This window comes from Python bivittatus, unplaced genomic scaffold, assembly GCF_059951505.1.
Source record: "Python bivittatus isolate LINGU-HERP-01145 unplaced genomic scaffold, Pbiv_v1 ctg000220_np1212, whole genome shotgun sequence".
Classification (NCBI taxonomy): domain Eukaryota; kingdom Metazoa; phylum Chordata; class Lepidosauria; order Squamata; family Pythonidae; genus Python; species Python bivittatus.
This window is the reverse complement of record NW_028277048.1, coordinates 9,682,928-9,703,551: the sequence shown is the minus strand read 5'-3', so window position 1 is coordinate 9,703,551 and position 20,624 is coordinate 9,682,928. Positions and strand designations below refer to the sequence as shown.

At 44.0% G+C, this 20,624-nt stretch overlaps 1 protein-coding gene across 1 annotated transcript in view; it reads left to right on the top strand.

The window, feature by feature from the left end:
* The first annotated feature begins 9,616 nt into the window (after positions 1-9,616).
* LOC103054660 (metabotropic glutamate receptor 6) overlaps positions 9,617-20,624 on the top strand; it is a 28,469-nt gene continuing 17,461 nt past the window's right edge. Inside the window, exons 1-5 of the mRNA XM_007430817.2 lie at positions 9,617-10,117; positions 12,013-12,229; positions 15,395-15,530; positions 16,980-17,134; positions 19,137-19,277. Of these exons, the coding sequence (XP_007430879.1) occupies positions 9,623-10,117; positions 12,013-12,229; positions 15,395-15,530; positions 16,980-17,134; positions 19,137-19,277 (1,144 nt within the window). The 5' untranslated portion in view covers positions 9,617-9,622. The remainder of the gene's footprint in view (positions 10,118-12,012; positions 12,230-15,394; positions 15,531-16,979; positions 17,135-19,136; positions 19,278-20,624) is intronic.

The following is a 20,624-nucleotide window of genomic DNA, read 5'->3' as shown; positions in this document are numbered from 1 at the left end:
TATAAGCATCTCATGGGTGCTGTCAGAAAATAGTTCCAGTGGGGCAATCCTAAAACACCCGTAGTCCAGAATGCAAGTTAGTGTGCTTGCCCCCACCCCCCACCCCTCTCTAGCACCACAGGATGCACCGTTCCACCCCAGCTTTGACTCTTTGGGGAGGAGACAAGTGGCACCCTTCTAAACAAGCCACTTGATTATATTAACTTATTAGTTTTATTCTCTAACAAAACTTATATGGAGCCCAGGGGTATTTATGCCATTGTAAATAAGGGTGAGGTTTTGTAGGATGAGGATGATGAGGATGATAGCAGGAAGCGCCAAGGAAAATGACCTGGGCATATTGATGCCCAGAGGCACTATGTTGCTCATCCTTGAGCAAACTGGTGGTGTATTTTCTGCATAGTTTTAATATTTTTATCCTCACTCCATTCCATCATCATCTGGATTCAACCTTATCCTGCCAGCTAGACTTTTACAACTTCAGTCCTCTTCTAGTAATCAGCCCATTCAACAACTCTGAGGAGTCAGGGATCCAAAGAAATTCTGCAAAGGAAAGATTCAACATGCCAGAAAAGGGGGGAAAAAACATATCCCCACTTCAACTCTGAATCAACAGGACAAAATTCTGGGCCAGCAGACCATCAGAACAGGAAGCACTAGGCTCAATGGCCTGCATGAAGAAGGCTTCCCAGGTAATGTCCTTCCTCTAAGAAAACAAAATAAAACAAAACAAAACCTTTCCGTCAGTCAACCTAGACCAGCCCTCCTGACTTGGTTCTTGCCATATGTGTTGGGATTATAACTCCAAGACCCACGCAGGCTGCAGATTGTGTTTGCAAAACACTAGAGATGTGCAAATTAATTGCTTAGGAACAGAACATTTCAGAAAAGTCCAGACCGTTCCGTTTCCCTCTGGAGTATGCCATTCTGGGGGGAGTTCAGTGGTTTCCAGAAGTAAATCCTCCTAACTAGAAGCAGACTGAGGTGCTCCAGGCATGATGCTCTAAAGGAAACAAATCTATTTCAGAACTGGCACACCCAGAAAATCATTGAACCACTTCCAGTTTGCAGGATTTGCCTTTGCAAACAGCTGAATCTCCCAAATGGCGTAGTCTAGGAGGAAACTCAACATGGTCCAGAGGGAAATGGAATTCTGGAGTTTTCGAGAATGTGCCATTCCCAGGTCAACGAATTTGCGTGCATCCGTCCGTGATATGCTGAATTAGAAAACTTGCCAACCACATTTTAGCTTTGCATGTTGTGTGGACTCAACTCACCTGGTTAATGTAGGATTCTATATGCCATGCACCCCAACAAAATTGAGTTAATTGAGTTAATTGGGGCTAAGTTAACCATACGTCATCATGTTGTATAGCACTACTAACTCAACAAATCTGGTGGATGCCAGGCTGGGAAAGGCTGGTGAAGAGAGTTAGGACCCATGGTCTGGCTCCATATAAAGCAGCTTCTTACAAGCCAAAAAAGAGCCAGTTAATGAAAAGTCAGTGTCCATCCATACCCACCCTGCCGGCATAACCAGCTGTTTCTCCTCTTAATCCTCCTTAGAAGGAAGAGGGATCCTCTCCTTGACATCTACCCCTGCCCTCCCAGCCTGCTCCTATCAGATACACTCCCTTCAGAACTGCTGAATGCACCCAGAAGTCTTGACTTTGATACCCCACTTTCGGCCTTCACCAGCCAGGATCCCAGAGGAAAATAAATTACTTTCACCTCATCAAAAATCACAGCACTGTATTCTTGACCCTTGACCCTCCTCCCCCAACTCCTCTCCCCGCTACTGTCTTTTTCACTCACCCTCCTCATTCCCAACCAGCTGAAGTCATTCCTTCTGACCCAACCCTCCCTCTCTTCTACTTTGACCAGTACCTTCCACCCCCTCTATAACCCAGGAGTTGTGTGTTTTCACTCAGCTGCACCATGAAGAGTCCTTTGAATTGAGAACTTTTGGTGCAACAATATTAACGCCATCTGTCATCCCCTTCTTCCAAGATGTCCTTCCAACTTCCCAATCTAGCCTACAGCCCTGGGATCTCCCTGTGGTCTCCGATTCATGGAATGACCTTGCTTAGCTTTTGGGGGATTGGTCAAGGTTAGCTAGATGCTGCCATTTGCAGTATTGCTATGCTCTTTCTGTAGGCACATCCACCATGAGAGCCCCCTTAAGATAAAAATATCCAGGCGTCCTGGATAATTTGTATGTAAGCTATTGACTTGCCAACCAAATCACGAGGCAAGTTGCAAAATTCTGTCTGGCAGTCTGGCAGATACAGCACTGTTGCATGGAGCAGCAGGAAGTGAAGGAAGGGAGAAATCCCTTTTAAGATTGCATATTAATGTACTTTACATGGATTTTTTGTGATTTCATGGAACTCGTCTATCTCTTGTCTTATTTATCATTTGACGCAAAGGAATTAATCTTTGATACTGATCTGAGGCCATAATCGAGTTGATTGATTGACAGGAGATAGCAATAGAAAACACTATGCTTGATATTTGCTTTAAACCTCATCTACATTTTTTGGGTATAAAATCCAATCTTTCTTTTTTAAAGAAAGGACAAGCAAAACGAAACATCTAATCCTTAGCTAGCTTTAGAGGTAATCATGGAAAGATGTAGGCAGATCCTGAGAATCCAAGCCAGCGCAAAGCATCGTGCTGTTTGAGACGAACAGCAACATAATCCCTCCTGTTGGATGCTGTGGTATAGCTGTCTGAACACTGGCCCCTGTTTCCATTGCCTCAGTCCCGGACTGTTGCCAAAGGCTCTAGAAGCAAGGGGAAAAAATCTTCCCCTCTAGCTTTGGATTCCTTGATATCTCTGTAACATTCCTCCTTTGAGGATACTTGAATCCCTTTCTTTTTATTCTGTTATCTGAAAATGGGCAGGACAGTTACTCCAGCCATCAGCAGGGGAAGCTCCAGACAGAGGAGGGCCAGATGGAGTCCCAGCATGTCCAGGATGCCAAAGCACCAGCCTTGCCCTTCAAAGGCTCCGGCTATAGGATCAACCCAGCTGGATCCCTGGAGAATCCTCAGTAGGGAGGGCCAGTGGCCGGAAAGGAGGCTGAACCATTTAAGAGGCGGCCATAGAAAGCAGGACGACACAGAAGGGAGACGTCAGCTGTTGTGTGTCCCCAAGTATTTAACCTGAAGACCAGGAATGTTTTTTAAACCATGGGCTTCCTCTAGCACAGCCTTCCTCCATCTGATGTTTTCCACAGGTAGCAAAGGGGAAATTTTATGATTCCGGAAGGCCAAATTATCCCAAACTGAGTTTAATCATTCTGGAGTAATTTGGCTGGTTGTAGTTATAATCCATGTCAGAGGATTATGAATAGTAATAAAAAAATTAAACAACAAGAGTGAGTTCAAGTATGATATATATATATATATATAATAAATATTGTAATATGCTGTAAGATAGGCTTGACAACTAAAAATAATGAAACCTTATAAAGAGAACTAACAATAGTATATGTGGTCCAGATCAAAATAGCTAGCGAAAACTGCACTGCTCTGTTGTTTAAGAGGAACGTCACCAGTTATAAAATGTAGATGTGTAGTTAAGCGTACAGTAGAATGGCCATCTTTAACCAGCTGACAATAAGGGACTGGTTCCAAGGAAGGAAGATTTTGCCATAGTAGAAAAACCAAATAGAAAATCTGAGTTTCTTCACTAGGAAAACTGTATTTCTGTGCTCCTGAAGAAAGTGTTTAGTGAAATATATTTGATGCATTGGAATTTTATAAGAACATACTGTAAGCACATAAGCAGTCCCTTGCTGGATTGAACCCCTGGCCCAGCTAGTCCAGCATCAGTTCTCACTGTGGCCAACCAACTGAACAAGGAAGCCCATTCATTTCCCAGCAATGGCTTTCACAGTGCCATACACTAATAATAAACTAATGTATTTAATTATTATTTAATAAGGTTAATAAAAAACTAATAGCCATTGATCCCCCTGACTTTCATGAATTGGTCCAACCCTTTTTTTAACCCAACCAAAGTGGCAGCTAGCACCACATCTTGTGGTTCTCTTTTGCTATTTTACAAAGTGTCGTGTTTCAATACTGTGTTGAGGCATTATATAATGTGTCTTTATGTATAGCTGGGTGCACAATGTATGCGTATCTCAATTCCTTGTACGGATTTGTTTCTTTCTTCCCCTCCATCTCTTGTGAGCTACGCTGCTTCTGAAGTGTTTGTTCCCATCAAAGGAAGAGTTCTTTATGGAACTATGCATTTTATGGCAAGACCTCCTTGCCATCAATTCAAATGAAACAGATGGATTTTGGAGCCTAGGCTGTATGGCTAGGAGGGCAGGAGGTTAACCAGGCTGACTCTGAGGGGCATGAACTACTCTCAGGGTCTGTGCATGAACCCAGGTGAAACCCAGCAGGAGGATATACAAGGGGGCAACTGTTTCAGGAGGACCTTGGAGACTATTGTCTGCAGAATTGTGCATCTAGCAGAAAGGGGTACCATACCAGACTTTCAGTGTAAAGCATCCAAGGACTCTCCCATGCAAGATATTTGGGCTGCTCTGTACCTCTGAACCTGGACCTGCTCTTCTGACTCAAACCTGCTGCTGCTTGTGCTGTGGCTATCTAGAAATGATTGTTTTTTTCTGGTTTTGTGGATGTCCCTAATGCCCCAAACATCTGGTCTCATACTATGGACTCTATTTATTTATTTATTTATTTATTTAATCAAATTTCTCCCCCACCCATCTCCCCCCAATGGGGGACTCATTGGCAGCTGAGCTTATTTAGTTCCAGCTTTCTATGGTGCAAAAGTAACCACGACGAAGCCCATTTTCAAATGGGACCACTAGACCTCTATGGAGTTGTGAAAGAGTTATTTTCCCATTGATGACCTCTAGCCTCACCTCTCCTCTTCCCTGGATCCTTAACTTTCCTGCTCCTAGCAGGTCCCAAAAGGAGAATGCTTGTTTGGCAGCTTTGCATCTCCACCCCTCTGCCCCACCGGCAAGGTGGAGCGAGCTGAAGCGGATTGGAAAAATTCTGACGGTTTCCCCCTTCTGCTTGCAGAAGATCAGCCTTGCAAAATGCTTGGGTTTTTAAATGTTCTTTTCTTTCTTTCTCTTTTATTTGAAGGGGAGGGTGAGCTTTGCTGCGGCACCTGCAGCAGTTTGCGCTGGGACAATATGATTAGGATGACCAGATGTTTGGGGCATTAGGGACATCCACAAAACCAGAAAAAAAAACATCATTTCTAGATAGCCACAGCACAAGCAGCAGCAGGTTTGAGTCAGAAGAGCAGCTGCAGGTTCACCCCAATCACATCACAGGAAGCAAACTCCCTATCTCAGTTCATTCCACCTGGGCTTCTTGTAACTCGGCTGTGAAACTGCAGGTGGCCATGAGGGGGCAGCAAAGAGATGCCATTCGACTCTTTGCTGCCATCTAGAGTAGACCGTCCAGATTATGGCACCCCAGGCAATGTGGCCCTGATTGCACCTGTGAATGTACTTGAGGTTACAGGTTCACATGAATGAAAATATAGATTGATACAACTTCATGTGTCCCAGTTTTTACCTGAGGAAAAGTGGTCACTCCAGCACATTCTTATCTCTTAGAGGTTGGTGGCAGGGAAGATGATTGCGAGCCTTTTTCCCAATGGCTTTTGAAAGATTTGGGAGTCAAAATGACAGTGTAGGATGTGCCCAAAGTGTCCTGCATCCTAACTCTTTGCACAATGTCCTTACATAACTTTGCACTACCAGTAGTGTAAAGTTATTCCATCTGCAGCAGTAGACAGAAGAATGGACTTCCACTAAAGACAATGAGTTGGGTTTTTGCTTTGAGAGAGAGATACGGTATAGGAAACCATTTTGCGGTTCATCACCGAAACCACATACGCAAGAGGTCACACACACACACCCATGGGCTCAATGAATTCTCCCAAGGCAGGCTCCACAGAAATAAAATAAAAATAGTTGCACAGCAATAGGATGTAGAAGGAGTTTAGAAGGAGTGAGACGTGAGAAAAATATGCAACGCGTGCATTTATAAAACTGAAATCCTCATAATATTCCTTGGGCAGGAAATGTGCTGCTACTGAGAGAAGCCCTGCATTTTCCAAAGTCACATCTTTTGAATGCTCCAGAAATAAGGGTGTCTGTGGAGGAATAGCGCTTTCTGAGGGAGATCTTGTGAACCTGGTGCCATAAACCGAATGTGATTTTATAGCACAAATCCCTGATGAGGCAAGACATTTTCTCCCCTCCTTGCGCCTCCACACTTTGGGCTTATTTCGTTTCACTATTTAGTTCTGCTCCGAAGAACCTGGCTTTGTTCAGAGGGACTTCACACAGATAGGTGCATCCATTCGTTTTGTTTTCTCTCAGAAATTTTCTTTGAAGTTTGCACTGAGATGTATATTTCTTCTTGTCTGTGATCTAGAACAATTTAGGTAGTTCTGCTAGCAATTTCCCTTATTCAGAATGCTTTTGGGTGCAGGATTTTCATCACGCTGTGCATTTCGTGTTGAATATCTGTCCTCTGAAATTCACACATCTCCAAATTTTGAGTTATATTGGTATCTTGTTTTAAAAATATGTTTGGTAAATTACCATTCAGATGCAAACCAAATTAATTTCTCCCATCCCTGCCTTCTCATATAAGAAATGCTTTCTTGAAAACCAGTATCTTGTTGCTCCCTGAAAGTGGCTTAGTAAAATGCCACCTTGCCCCACCACAAAGCCACACAAATAGAATGGGCTCAATCAGAATAGGGGGAAAAGGCTTCATCTGTCATTCCCTCACACATATTCCTGCATGATCAGCCCAAGTATCTTCTCCCCACTATCCCTCAATGCTTAAACACCCTCATTTCCAGAAAACAAGTCAGCATTCAGATATCGCAGCCTCCCCCAACCTGAAGTCCCCCAGCTGCATTGGAATGTCTATCCTAACAACCATCTGGAGGGTACCAGACCATATCTCTGAAATCGTCTCTCTTTCTCAACTGATGCTTGTGTTCAAAACACCTGGGCCCAGACTCCCCAATTTGACACATACCTGACACAGACAAGCAACCATTCTTATTCCCTGGTGTCCGTGGGGCTGCTCAGAAGAACGTATAAGGAGAAGGCAAAATTCCTTCACACATTTGATAGGTTGTGCTCGCTACACAATTTCCCCCATGATGGTTGATATATCAACCCAACATTATACATATCATAAGACTGAAGGGATCTTAGAGAAAGAGAGGAAAAAAAAGTCCTTATCACAGTGCAGACATCTTGACAGGTGAGTCCTTAGTCCATGGAGTCAGTACTAATGAGGTTAATTGTATGACTGCAAAAAACATGTTTATTTTTTGAATTGGATGATTCTTGAGGTTATAATGGAAATCTCCCTTCATGCCAGTTGACAATGTAGATTTCAAATGTGCAAATATGCCTAAAGTAAATGTATGCATAGAACAAATGAAACGAAACGAAACGAAACGAAATGAAATGTATACAGGTGGACAGTCAGGAACAGAAAGAGCTGAAAGGGAGGGAAAAAGAAAGAAGAAAGAGAGAACCTTCTCAAACAGCCTTGTGCAAAGTACCAACGCTTCCTTTTGAAGATGGTTGAGGGCCGCTGGCGGTTGCCAGTTTTGATTGCTGCGCTTACACTATTTTTGATGGTTTCTATATTTTCATTTCCTCCCTCCCCTATGCGATGGTTGCTTTGCAGCTGTTACTAAAATGGTTAGGCTGCTATTTTAACTTAGGTTGTTAGGCAAACTGAGTCCAAGAAAAGATCGGATCAGATCAGCAGAAAGAGAGAAAAAAGAGATGGGCTGGATAGGAAAGTAGCTGGACAGACGGGCCGATAAGGGAAGACTTTTCTAGGCCAGCTAGGAACCGCAGTGCAGAGCCCCACTCAGTGGTCTCCCTTCTTCTCAACTGCTGCTGTATCTTTGTTTCCTATCTGGATGAAGTTGGCTGTTCTCCTCCTCTGGGGCTGGATACGTCTGCCCGGACTATGCTGAGAGAACGCCCTTGCGTGCCTCAAGTCAGGACCTAGCAAAAGCTTTTAAAAATGGCTGCTTATCCTTTTCATTCTCCGGGTCTTCATCTTCCCTCTCCCTTTAAGCTTTGGCTTTACTCCAGGAAGTAAGCTGTGGAGATGAGATGAGGAGTTTAAGGCAGGGAGCCTCAAACGTTACACCATGATGACCCCCCAAAATGATTAAGGGGATTGTAGACCCACCTGTGAATAAAACCGAGGATGTGATTGGGCAAGAAATAAATATGCTTAATAATTTAATAATTAAATGTTGACCTGTAAAGCATGTGGGGACCGAAAGCCAAAAATGAGTGTTGACTGTGCCTATGCAAGCCTAATCATGTGGAAATAATTCTCTTCCTCACACACACACACACACACACACAAAACACCCCATCACATCCTACAGTCTGAGAATCCCTGACTGGCTATGATAGAGAATCCCACAGGCCAGCATTCTTCAAGCTGGTGCCATCCATGTATCCGAATGCAACTTCCCTCATATCTCAGCCAGAATTGCTGAGTCCTGTGACTTGGCAAAGTGAAGCTGCAGGGGGAAAAAGGCTTCCTGTAGTAGTGTCATCCCATTACCACCATACCCCCTCAGACCAATGGGAGCAAATAATTAAGGGGGGAAACACGTAGCACAACATGTTTGTTGATGCTTGCAGTTTAATAAAGTTTGAACAGGTTAGACTCCGCAAATGTTAAAAACCTCCTACTTCATTGCAAACGCTGAAAAGCACCCTGGTAAACCAATGAATGTACTTATTTACTTTAAGAATGTTTTCGTTTATTTTAAATAAAGAAGCTTTTTTTTTTTAAACCTATCGACATTTGTAGTATATTTTCCACTAAAAACAGAACTGCCCAGTAAACCTAGGGCAAATAGAAAAACCTGACCCCGTTGTGATATGTAAGGTCTTGCCCAGCAGTGGACTTTGTGTCACCAAAACATTGCCCACCCCTCCTTGAAAGGTAAAGAAACCAACCACAGCAGGTGAACAAAGCCAGGTTAGAGGTACTATGAGCCGAGTGCAGAAGCTGCAAGCAGGGTTTTGGTGTCTAGAAGGAAAGCGAGTTTTAGATTTATTGTGGCAGTTTTACTCTTAGGGAAAATGCTTGTGGGATTTATCATTGCCCCGATGCCAGGAGAATCTGATCAGCAGCTCCGTCTTTGGTAGCAAGAAGTTCTGAACTGGATTGTATGGCTCCCCTCACAATTGCCACCCTCCACCCTTAGGGAAGCTTGTCTTATAGTGAGAACTCCAGCACAAGGGAATTATCTTTTTTCCAGCTCAGGAAATGAAAACCTATTTTTGGCAAAGAAATCCTAGGAGACCAGGGGTTAGAGCTGAGCAAGGGAAGAATTCTATCATGACCAAATTCTACTAGAACTCCTACCTACCTACCTACCTCCCTTCCTGTGAAGTCAGGCCTACAAGATTGGGCAAAAGTCCTCAGGGGAAGCAAAAGGAAAAAGTGCTCCATGAGGTTGGACCCAACTCTATTCTATGTTTGCCTTCTTTTTCTAGGCAGTAGTCATCCCAAGATCACAAAAAGACAGCAAGCCACCATGGAGCCTGCCAACTTCCCACTATTCTGCTTCTGGTCACTGTGGGCCTTAGGATCTGGCCCAGGTTGGGTATATAGCCAAGCGGCCACCCATCCACATTCAATCAAGATAGAAGGAGACATCACTCTTGGAGGGCTGTTCCCTGTGCATTCCCGTGGCCCGGCTGGAGTGCCTTGTGGGGAACTGAAGAAGGAAAAGGGCATCCACCGGATGGAGGCCATGCTTTACGCTCTGGATCAGATCAACAACGACCCCGATCTGCTTCCCAACATAACACTGGGGGCCCGTATTCTAGATACCTGCTCTCGTGACACCTATGCCTTGGAGCAATCGTTGACTTTTGTCCAGGCACTGATTCAGAAGGATACTTCTGATGTGCGCTGCTCCAATGGTGAGCCACCCATCATTGCCAAACCAGAGCGTGTGGTGGCTGTCATTGGGGCCTCTGCCAGCTCCGTCTCTATCATGGTGGCCAACGTTCTTCGCCTCTTTGCTGTAAGTAGAGGACAAGCCTTTCACATGACATCATCTAGAGAAGGAGGTTGAACAGCAAAGGGGTGATAGTAGCTATACCTTCCTAGGGAACATCTTGGCTTCTTGTCTCAAGAGATGATATTAGAGACATGCCTCCTCAAAGGGTGCATTTGGAAAGCCAATGCCAGTTTGGGATGATACAGCAGGACACTCAACTGTGGTTATACAGAAAAAATGAAGTATAGAATTCAAAGTACAGGGGAAGAAATCTGTAGAAAAAACAGCACCTTTATCAGTAAAGATTGAAAGAGCTGGGTAAGCTGGGCCTTGAGAACAGAAGACACATGGGGGATATGAAAATGCTGGGTCTACATAGTCTACACAAACACTGACATAGAAGATCTGTTCTCTTTTGTTCCAGAGTGCAGAACATGGAATAATAGATGTTACAGGAAGGCAGATTCCATTGGAATTCTGGGGAAACAAAACTTCCTAAGAATAGTTCAGCAGTAGAACTAGCTACCTAAAGAGATGTTGGGTTCCCCTTCATTGGATGAGTTCAAGCACAAGCTAAATGGCCATCTGTCTGGGTGCTTTAATTTGGATTCCTGCAGGGAGCAAAGAGTTAGACTCAGTCATCTCAGTGAGCCCTTCCACCCTAGAACTGCTATGATTTTATAATTAAGAAGTTCATTAAAAAAAATGACTTCTAATGGTTAGCAAATATTTGAGACCAACTTTTTTTTTTAATTATGCATGTCATCTGCCTTTCACACATATATTTGCACTCTAATTATTCATGGTGCATTTAAAAAGGTGTTCATGAGCACAAGAAAATCCTAGGAACCTAACAATGGCCCAACTTATAGAATCCTAAACCATAATGTGGTTTGGTTTGAGCTCCACTGTTTGCAGCAAGGAAGATTTGTGTATACACAAAGGCTTCCAAAAGAGATAAAACCTTGATGAAGGCTTCATGTCCGAGAAATGTCCTCACTGGAGACCGTCACATTGAACCCATGGAGACCAGCTCTCCACTGATGGAAGGGTAGGAGCTGCTCACTATGGTCTGGGTGGTCCACTCTACAAGCAACATGTTGCCTGAATAGAGTTACTATTAAAGATTCTGTTAAAGCCCGTTGGCTTTAGCACATGAGACAGGAGGAATGCCATCTTGTTCTTCGCCTGAAGCAGCAAAACACCTTCAGCTGGCACTGAAGCTGACTCTGAGTGTCCCCACCAAATGAAGTAAGGGAGTGGTTACCAGGGAAGGGGACTTTTTATGGTGACATGTACATTGTGGAATTATTTCCTTGTGGGGATATGTTGGATGCGGTGCTTATAGCCCAGAATTTTTTTTAAAAAAAAATGATCGTACCTTTTAATATTTCCAGACCTTTAAAATATTGTAATTTCAGTTTTTCATCCACTGCTGCTTATCTGTTAAGATATTGTGAAAATGGGTTTAAGATATTTGCATGGGGCAAATTTTGTCACACAGTTATGGCAATTATTACTTTATGTTCGTGATTGTTAATGGGAGGCCGCATAAATGCCATAAATCAGTCTACAAAGAAGCTTAAGCCTCACTCGGGTCATTACTCCCCATCTCCTAAGAGCATTTTTGCTTCGTAACAAAAAAGCTACCATTTAGCCTTGCTACTGTGTCAGTACTGGGAGGATTCAATAAAACACAATGGATTAAAATAAAAACAGGGAGGAGGACAAGATGTGAGCTTGGTGAGCCTTGGATGGTACAGAAATATCTTTACAAAAGATATTTACAAAAGAAGTAGGTCCTGCAGAAGGACTAAATGGATAAAGGAGGACTAGAGAGGAGGCTCTCTGGCATAGCAAGGGTGGAGGCTGAGGACAATGGAACACTTCTAACCCATGATTTTCTTCCACTTCTACAGATCCCCCAGATAAGCTATGCGTCCACGGCGCCGGAGCTCAGTGACAATAACCGCTATGATTATTTCTCCCGCGTGGTGCCTCCTGACTCTTATCAAGCTCAAGCCATGGTAGACATCGTTAAAGCACTAGGCTGGAATTATGTCTCCACCCTGGCCTCCGAGGGCAACTATGGCGAGAGTGGGGTCGATGCCTTTGTGCAGATCTCCCGCGAAGCTGGTAAGAGGAGCTGGGCAATGCCTGAGGCTGAAGGTGGGGGTCAGCCAAGCTGCTACTTCCCTGGAAAAACACCCCATGATCTCAGACATGTGAAAGCTGCTTGCAGTTGTTCCATATGCAGGGAAAAGCACTCTGCATGGGATCAGAGACAGGCTCCTATTTTTGCAGTCTGCAAACGCAATGAAAAGTGTCCCACATCTGAGTCCTAGGCCAAGTCCTCATTGGAACGATGAGCCTGTGATTCTGGAGTAGCTGTGCTCTGGATTGCTGCCAACAGAGGAGGGGAGGAGAGGGTACAGACAGACATGCTGATGGGCCAGACATGATGGAATTTGAGATTATGGAAGCTCAAGAGAGCCATAAACCATTTCTTCCTTGTCTGTGGTTCAATGGCTGGGTCACACCCACCACATTTTAATCTAGACTAAAATGGAGTTGGGGGTTTGTGGTGCAGTATATCTTCTGCTATCTTAGTCCATTGTTTGACCTAGGTCATTGTGTGAACTCAAAGCGTGGTCATTAGATAAGTTATGCAAATATGGACGATTGTAGTTGGTTAACATGGGCTGAGATTTTGTGTTTGTGTGAACCCGGCCAGCCTGTGAAACTTTGCTCTTTTCAGCCTGAGACTGATCTCCTATCATATCAGCAAACCACTTCTGTATTGTTAGCCAAAAAACTACAAGGGCATATAGTATTAGTCACCAGGAGTCAAGGTCAATGCAAGGAAGACTCTGTCTTTAACTCTTAGGTATGCAAACCACTAATTTCTGAGAATTCCCCCTTTTCTCCAAATTATTTTTAGGAATAAACTAGTGGTTTTCACATTTTCTGTTGACAGCAGGTACTTTGTAGATTTATTTGCCTTCTAGGATCCTTTCCCTCCCTACTGTGAGCAATGTAGAGGATTTCAGGGATATAAGCTAACGCAGTCTTCATGTGTTAGGTCTGTAATTCCCAAATTCCTAGCCAGCAAGGCTGTGCTGCGTACGAATTCAGGAAGTAGCAATACTGGTTATCAATATACCACTTCACATCACTGCAAATCTCAAAGCAGTTTAAAACAGAATATTTAAAACATAGTAACATAGGCAAAATGTTAAAACATTATAAAAAATTGTATGTTCATTTAAAAGAGGGAGGGAAGAAGGAAAAGAAACCTGAACCAAGCATTGATGGCGGGGTGGTCAGAATAGTCAAGATGATGATTGCGACCACACAGCCTCTTTTTACATGCATTGATGCATGGAAAAAAGGGTGGGGCTTTGATCACATGGTTGTGACAGCCAACTTGATTTCTTTGACACTCCTCACCTTTCGGAAAGCATTCATACAGGGAATGTCTGGGTGAAAAGATGTATCTTCAATAGACAGCTGAAAGATACATTAGTACCTACCTCATGAATTTCAGAGTGCATGTGCTACCAGAGAGAAAGCTACCCATGGATGACTCCAAAATGGCACCCTGCAGTTTCAGGTATACTACCCGTAGTAGTAAAGGTGGGATGTTTAGGCTGGGGAAAGGGGACAGTTTTTATCCTGGTACCTGTCTCAGTAGCTTAAGTAAACTTTAGAAAGGCATTTCATGAAGTAGACCATACTTTTTGATAAACTGGAAAAATGTGGGCTAGATGGTCCCACTACCAGATGGATTCACAGTTGGCTGAACAACCATCGCCAATATGCGATCCTTAATGGGTCTATGCCCACATGGAGGGAAGTATGCAGTGAGCTACCTCAGCGTTCTGTCCTGGGCCCAGTACTGTTCAACATCTTCATAAATGATTTAGATGAGGGAATAGAAGGCATGCTCGTAAAATCTGTGGATGACACAAAGCTGGGGGGGGGGGGGATTGCTAGTACTTCTGAAGACAGGCTCAAGATCCAAAAGGATCTTGATAAACTTGAACATTGGGCTTTATCCAACAAAATGTTGGTCAGTGTTGAGAAATGTAATGTTCTGCACTTAGGCAGGAAAAATTAAATGCACAGGTACAGATAGGTGGCACCTGGCTTAGCAATAATACTTGTGAGAAAGATCTGGGGCTCTTAGTAGACCACAGATTAAGGATGAGTCAGCAATGTACCACAGCTGCCAAAAAAGCCGACGAGGTTTTGGGCTGCGTCAGTAGAGGTCAAGATCATGGGAAGTGATAGTACCGCTCTGTGCTGCACTGGTCAGACCACACCTGGAATATTGTGTCCAGTTCTGGTCACTACAATACAAAAAGGATGTTGAGGAATTGAAAACAGTGCATAGGGGCTTGGAGGCTAAATCCTATGACAAATAGTTAAAGAACTTGGTATGTTTAGCTTAAAGAAGAGAAGGCTAAGGGGAGACATGATAGCAGTCTTCTGATACATGAAGGGATGTCACAAGGAAGAGGGAGTGGATCTATTCTCCCTATTACCTGAGGGTAAGACAAGAACCAATGGGTGGAAGCTTTACAGTGAGAGATCCAAACTTGAACTAAGGAGGAATTTCCTGACTGTGAGAGCTATTAAGCAATGGAACAGCCTGCCTCCTGCAGCTGTGGGTGCTCCATCACTGAAGGTTTTCAAGAAAAGATTGGACAGTAATTTGTCCAGAATGATCTGAGGATTCCTGCATTGGGGAGGGGGTTGGACTAAAAGGCCTCCAAAGTCCCTACCAATCCTATGATTCTATGATTCTATAAGTATCCCTAGGAGCAAGGCAAGAAGGACAAATAACAAAATGTGCATTGCTATGGCTGCATCAAATATATTTTGGACCACAGGAACTTCTGAGAAGCTTTCAGTGAATGTGAACTTTCCCTGAACATAATTTAGGAGCCAGCACAGCTTTGGACTGTGCCCAAGAGCACGAAACATCAGCAAAGCGTCAGGACACAAGGATTGAGAGATAGTTCAGAAGAATCTTCTTCAGGACTGAAGAGCAGAATAGGAACATAGGAAGGGGTCTTATTCCAGTTCAGGTGACCTGCCAATGTAGACCAGGCTACTCAAGCCAACAGCCAACCCTCAGGATCTCAGGCACAATGAGATCTTGCCATGACCTACAACCAACTTCTTTTTAAATAGATGTTGAGGGACTGAATCAGCCACCTTTGCATATAAGGCAGATGCTCAGCCACTAAACCAAGCTTTCCCAATCACTTCCTAAGGCTTTTTCCTACCTGGCAGGTGGAGTCTGCATTGCCCAGTCTATCAAGATCCCACGAGAACCAAAGCCAGGAGAGTTTGACAAAGTGATCAAGAGACTGATGGAGACTCCCAATGCCCGCGGCATCATCATTTTCGCCAATGAGGATGACATCAAGTAAATGCACCATTTGCTATGTTTTTCTTTTGTACATTTGTGTTCTGCCTTCCTTCCAAGGGTGGCCTACATGTTTCTTCCTCTGTTTTCTCCTGACAACACCCGATACAGTGAGATAAACTGGTCCAAAATTATTAAAGAAACAGGATGGCTGAATTTGAGATTAGTTTATTTTCAGCTTAGCGTGATGTGCAAATGGAATAATTCAGTGAATGATTGTTTATAGGGCATTAAATCAAGTTGAAAGCATGGTTTGTTTTTAGCTTACCTGTTGCAACTCATGTCCAAGTGCATGGTTTATTTATGGTTTCCTAGTTAGGTCTGGTTGGTTTCTGTGGCCCATCCAAATCTCTTATCAATCCAGAGAGATGCAAAGCAGGAGCAGCTAAAAAGGAGTAAAACCAAACCAAGAATTAACTGTGATATTTTAATTCATCTGTGAGTTTCAGGCTAGTTCAAAAAAACTATGATCAAAACACATCATGGCTTCTTGCAGGGAGTAGACAATTTCAGATCCACATTCCCCCCCCCCCAACTCCCATTTTCTAGCCCCCAGGTCACCAGCAAACCATCCAAAATCACTCATTTTCAGCTGCATAATTTTCAGCAAATTTTCATAGAAATATTAGCTCTGTCTTTAACCTCTGCCAGATTTAATATACTCCAGTTGGCCCACAACCCTCTAACCCCATCTCCCAATGTCTTCACATCATTAGTTGTGTCCCCAGCTGCCCCCATAAATACATAAATAAATTACTGCCCCCCTTCCCAAGCTAGAAAAAGATTGCCTAATCATGGCTCAGTGCAGCATGTAAAAGTATTTAGTCCTAGTCCAGCATTAACTACATACTGGCTTACAGCTGCAGTTCTGAATCCACTGGGTGAGCAATCGTTACACCTTTCCCCATGGTTGAGTTGCAGAAGTCTCCACTCAGTCTTGAGTTTGCAGAAGACTATTCCAGCGTGAAATTTGTTGTGCTCACTGCAGAACCCTATCGTGTCTCTAGCACTTTGGTTCCCAGTCACTGCCAGTCTCCTGACTTTCCTCTAAGGCAGTGTTTCTCAACCCTGGCAATTTTAAGATGTGTGGACCTCAACACCCAGAATTCCCCTGCCAGCATGCTGGCTGGGGAATTCTGGGTGTTGAGGTCCACACATCTTAAAGTTGCCAGGGTTGAGAAATAATGCTCTAAGGTAATGTTGGACAGATCCTAACCAATTGTACAGATCTTGAGACTTTCCTGGCATCAGTTGGAATAAGGAGCAAAACACTGGTATGGCCAACGTTGACTGAAGTCTATCTCACACAAGAGCTGGGGGTGAGATATCAATGCAACACAACATCACAGGGACTTGGCCAAAAAAGGCGATTGATAGGGCATGTTTTGTCTTGGTTAGGGGTTAGTCAGGAAAGGCAGTGCCTCTCATTTCTCCCCTGCACCTCTGCAGACGAGTGCTGGAAGCCGCCCGTCATGCCAATCTGACAGGGCAGTTCCTCTGGGTAGGTTCTGACAGCTGGGGCTCCAAGATCTCCCCCATTCTGATGCAAGAAGAAGTGGCTGAAGGAGCAGTGACCATCTTACCCAAAAGAGCCTCGATTGAAGGTAACAAAGGCTTACTCCAAGCAGAGGAGAACAACAGCATGCAGCTTTGGCTGGGGGGGGTGGGGGGAGCAAACTGGCTGAGGTCACATGACACAGCTGGCCCACTCTGCCATGACCCCGGGGCTAACTCTCCTTCCTGAGACCTACCAGAAAATGACCATCATTGTGCTGGGCAGACAGGTGGCAGACATCCCCCAGAACAAATGTCACTTCTGCATTTGTTATTCTTCCTGAAAAACAGGATTGTCTTTTCTACCTACCACCATCCCTTCTCTCCCCTGTTTCATTACCCCCATACTCATTGGATGGATAGAGAGTAAAATAATGAGAGAGAGGGAACTTCTACTAAAACCCAGTTTTACAGGGCCATCTGTGCTGACAACCAGAAGAAAAGTTTGACTAGGGCTAGGGATCAGAACCACAGAAATCAAGGCCACCAGTAGATGATAGACAACTGGAACTCTTGCTGTCAGTGGCCAGGTAGAACTTTGCTACCCAGATATGGTGGCCCCAACTTAGCAGTATAGGTGAACCATCCCCAGTGGTTTGTTCACAACAGCTTGCAGCCCAGATGTGACAGTCCTAGTTTAAACCCATGGTAATAGTCTTTCCTATGGTGTATGACAAGGGGGACGCGGTGGCGCAGCGGCTTAATGACGCTGAAAGTTGCTGGCCAGAAATGGTCGACGCTTCAGCGGTTCGAGTCCAGCCTTCGCGTTAGCAGGGTGAGCTCCTGTTTCCTCCCCAGTTCCTGTCAACCCAACAGTTCGAAAACTCACGTGAGTAGATAAATGGGTACTCTCACTCCGGTGGGAGGAAAAATGCTGGCGGCACCTTGCAAAAAGGAATCGGGAGCAGTTGCTGGTAAGCGCGAAAAACCACGCGTGCCCGAAAAGGGCACGAAGCAATGGAAGCCCCGCCTCCTGCGCATGCCAGCTGGGCTCTGCTCTAGGAAGGAGGCTCTGGCAAACCACTTCCGAAACACTTGCCTTGAAAACTGCAAGGACTCGTCCAAGCAGTCACTGCAGAGTCGGTAACGACTGAGCGCAGATTAAAAAAAAAAAAAAAAAAAAATGGTGTATGACATAGCTACTCATGGGAGTTTAATTTAACAGAAACCAGTGCCCTGCTTGGTTTGGGTAAAACTAATCCTCTATAACCCACAGCTGACACAGTTGAACAATGACACATTAAACTCCACCAATGTCCCAGCTGCACATGTCAAGCAAACACAGTGAATGTTTTGAAAATGCATGCTTAAATAATTGTTCTCCTTCTTCCTTTATTTTCCGTGGAGCACAGCTGCATATTGATTCATTTTTAAAAAGCATTTGATTCTTAAGCACTGTTCTTTAAGAGCCTGAGTTGTGAATGTGGGAGGGTGTTAAAATGCATTATTGGCAATTAATCCATTTTAAGGTGACACTGAATCCATGATTTAATAGACTTAAAGTGACTCTTCAGAGCTGTGAAGACCAAAGAGTGGGAAGAGAGACGTCTCCCCTCCACACTGCCCCAGACAGATACTTGTGCTTAGGGATTTTAAACTGCTAATGACTGAGACTGAAAGACTTTGTTAATTTCTCTAAAATAAAAGGATAAATTGTAGTGTCAAAATGCAACAGAGAATAGGACTCTCTCAAAAGAATGAAATCTGAAAGATAAAGTTTGACTGGCAGGAATGAGAACTGTTGCATCCTGCTGAAGTTTCTATGTGGTTTTTATAGATTAAAAACCACCACCTCTATATCCAAGTGCTTGATGACTGGATGCTGACCCACACACACATTCAGCATACATGCTCCTATGTTGTTAAGAGTGCTCCACCCTGCAAAGCCAAGAACGAAAACTTTTTGACATGGAGATAATACTAAAATTGAGAAATTAAGCAGCTGGTAATGATTCAGCTTCAGCAGCTGCCTCGAAAATAAAAAAATTGACAGTTCTTTGAAAAAATGCCTGCAGAGCCCTGACCTCCCTCCCTCCCTTGTTCTCTTTCTAGGTTTTGACCAATACTTCACCACACGCTCCTTGGAGAACAATCGACGCAACATCTGGTTTGCTGAATTCTGGGAGGAAGACTTCAGGTGTAAACTGACCCGTCCAGGGTTCCAATATGATGAAGGGGGCCGCAAATGTACTGGTAGGGCTACTCTTAATGTGTGGAACTAGGGAGGAAGGGAGGGAGGAGTAAAGCAAGGAAAGTTGATACGCAGAATTACTACTCCAATGAATGATTCAACAGGAGTCATTTGTACCTAATTGCACCCTAATCCCTGGTTTTGAGGTGATTGTGGTGGAAAATGTCACAGAGCTTCAAGGCCCAGGCTGTTACTCATCTCCGCAGGGAATAGAGGAGATTAGACCTCCAAATCTCCCCCCTGCATGAGAGAAAGAAAGCAAGGAGTGCTTGCTTCCTCTTCAGGCACTTTTCCCCTGGAAAATGTCTAACTCAACCTCCTTTGCTCTGCTCCTTTTAGTTGGCCCTGTGAATTCTCCAGTCAGAAACCACTTTTTCCCCTTGATTTCTCAAACCCACCTCCAAAAGTCCCCAGTACTTCCCACATCCTCTTCTCTTCCCCGAATTGCTGGCAGTTGAAGGTGCACGGTGCCTGACCAGTTGATAACAAATTTGGTTCAGCCTCCCTCTCCCAGCAACTGAGAAATGTTCAGCTTGGTACAGTCTCTACACAAAGTGTGCAGGCAGGCAGGGCAGGAAAGATTGAAGCATTGCAACTGTTTTGAAAAGAAACCCATCAAAAGTCAGGAGTTGGCAAGAAAAATAGAGAGAGACCTGCCAATCTGACTTAGCACTGGTGTCCTACACAGTGGGATGTGAAGGAGAAGGGGGTTTTAAGGTTTTCATTGACAGCCAGGGGAATGGTTATTATTCTTTACATGAACTAAGGATTTGTCTTTTTAGAGCAGTAAGCTGAGACACCCAGAAGTACAACTTTCACTCATGCAGCTTTCAGAACACACCCTGCCTTAATCATAACATGTAATCAGACCCCTGTTCCCATCTTCGCAGTTTTGTATTGACAAATGAAATCCTGTCTTTGATGTTGCCCTTGTCTCATCCCCAATTTGTGAGTAAGAGAGCTTTAAGTCCTCATTATTTGTACCAGCTGAAAGCAGTATTTTTCCCTTACTCTGATACTCTCCAAGTACAGCCTCAAAGCATATGATGTTTGTCACTCATTATTTGGATGCAGGATCAGCTGACCTCTAGTGGGTGCAATCAGAGTTGTGTTTTGGGAGTGTAGGAGGTGTTGAAATGCCCCTCTCCCAACTTTGCCTTCCAGAGGCAAGAGGAGAGCAGAGTTGCTCTATTTTATGTAGGAAGAAGGAGAGGTGTACATATGCAGAAGAATTACGAGCTAAAGTTCTGGGATGGTAAATGCCCCACTTCAGATAACAAATGCATTGTAATCTGTTATCTGGACAGATTACAGATGCATTTGTTTACTTTCGAAGAAAGTTAATATCT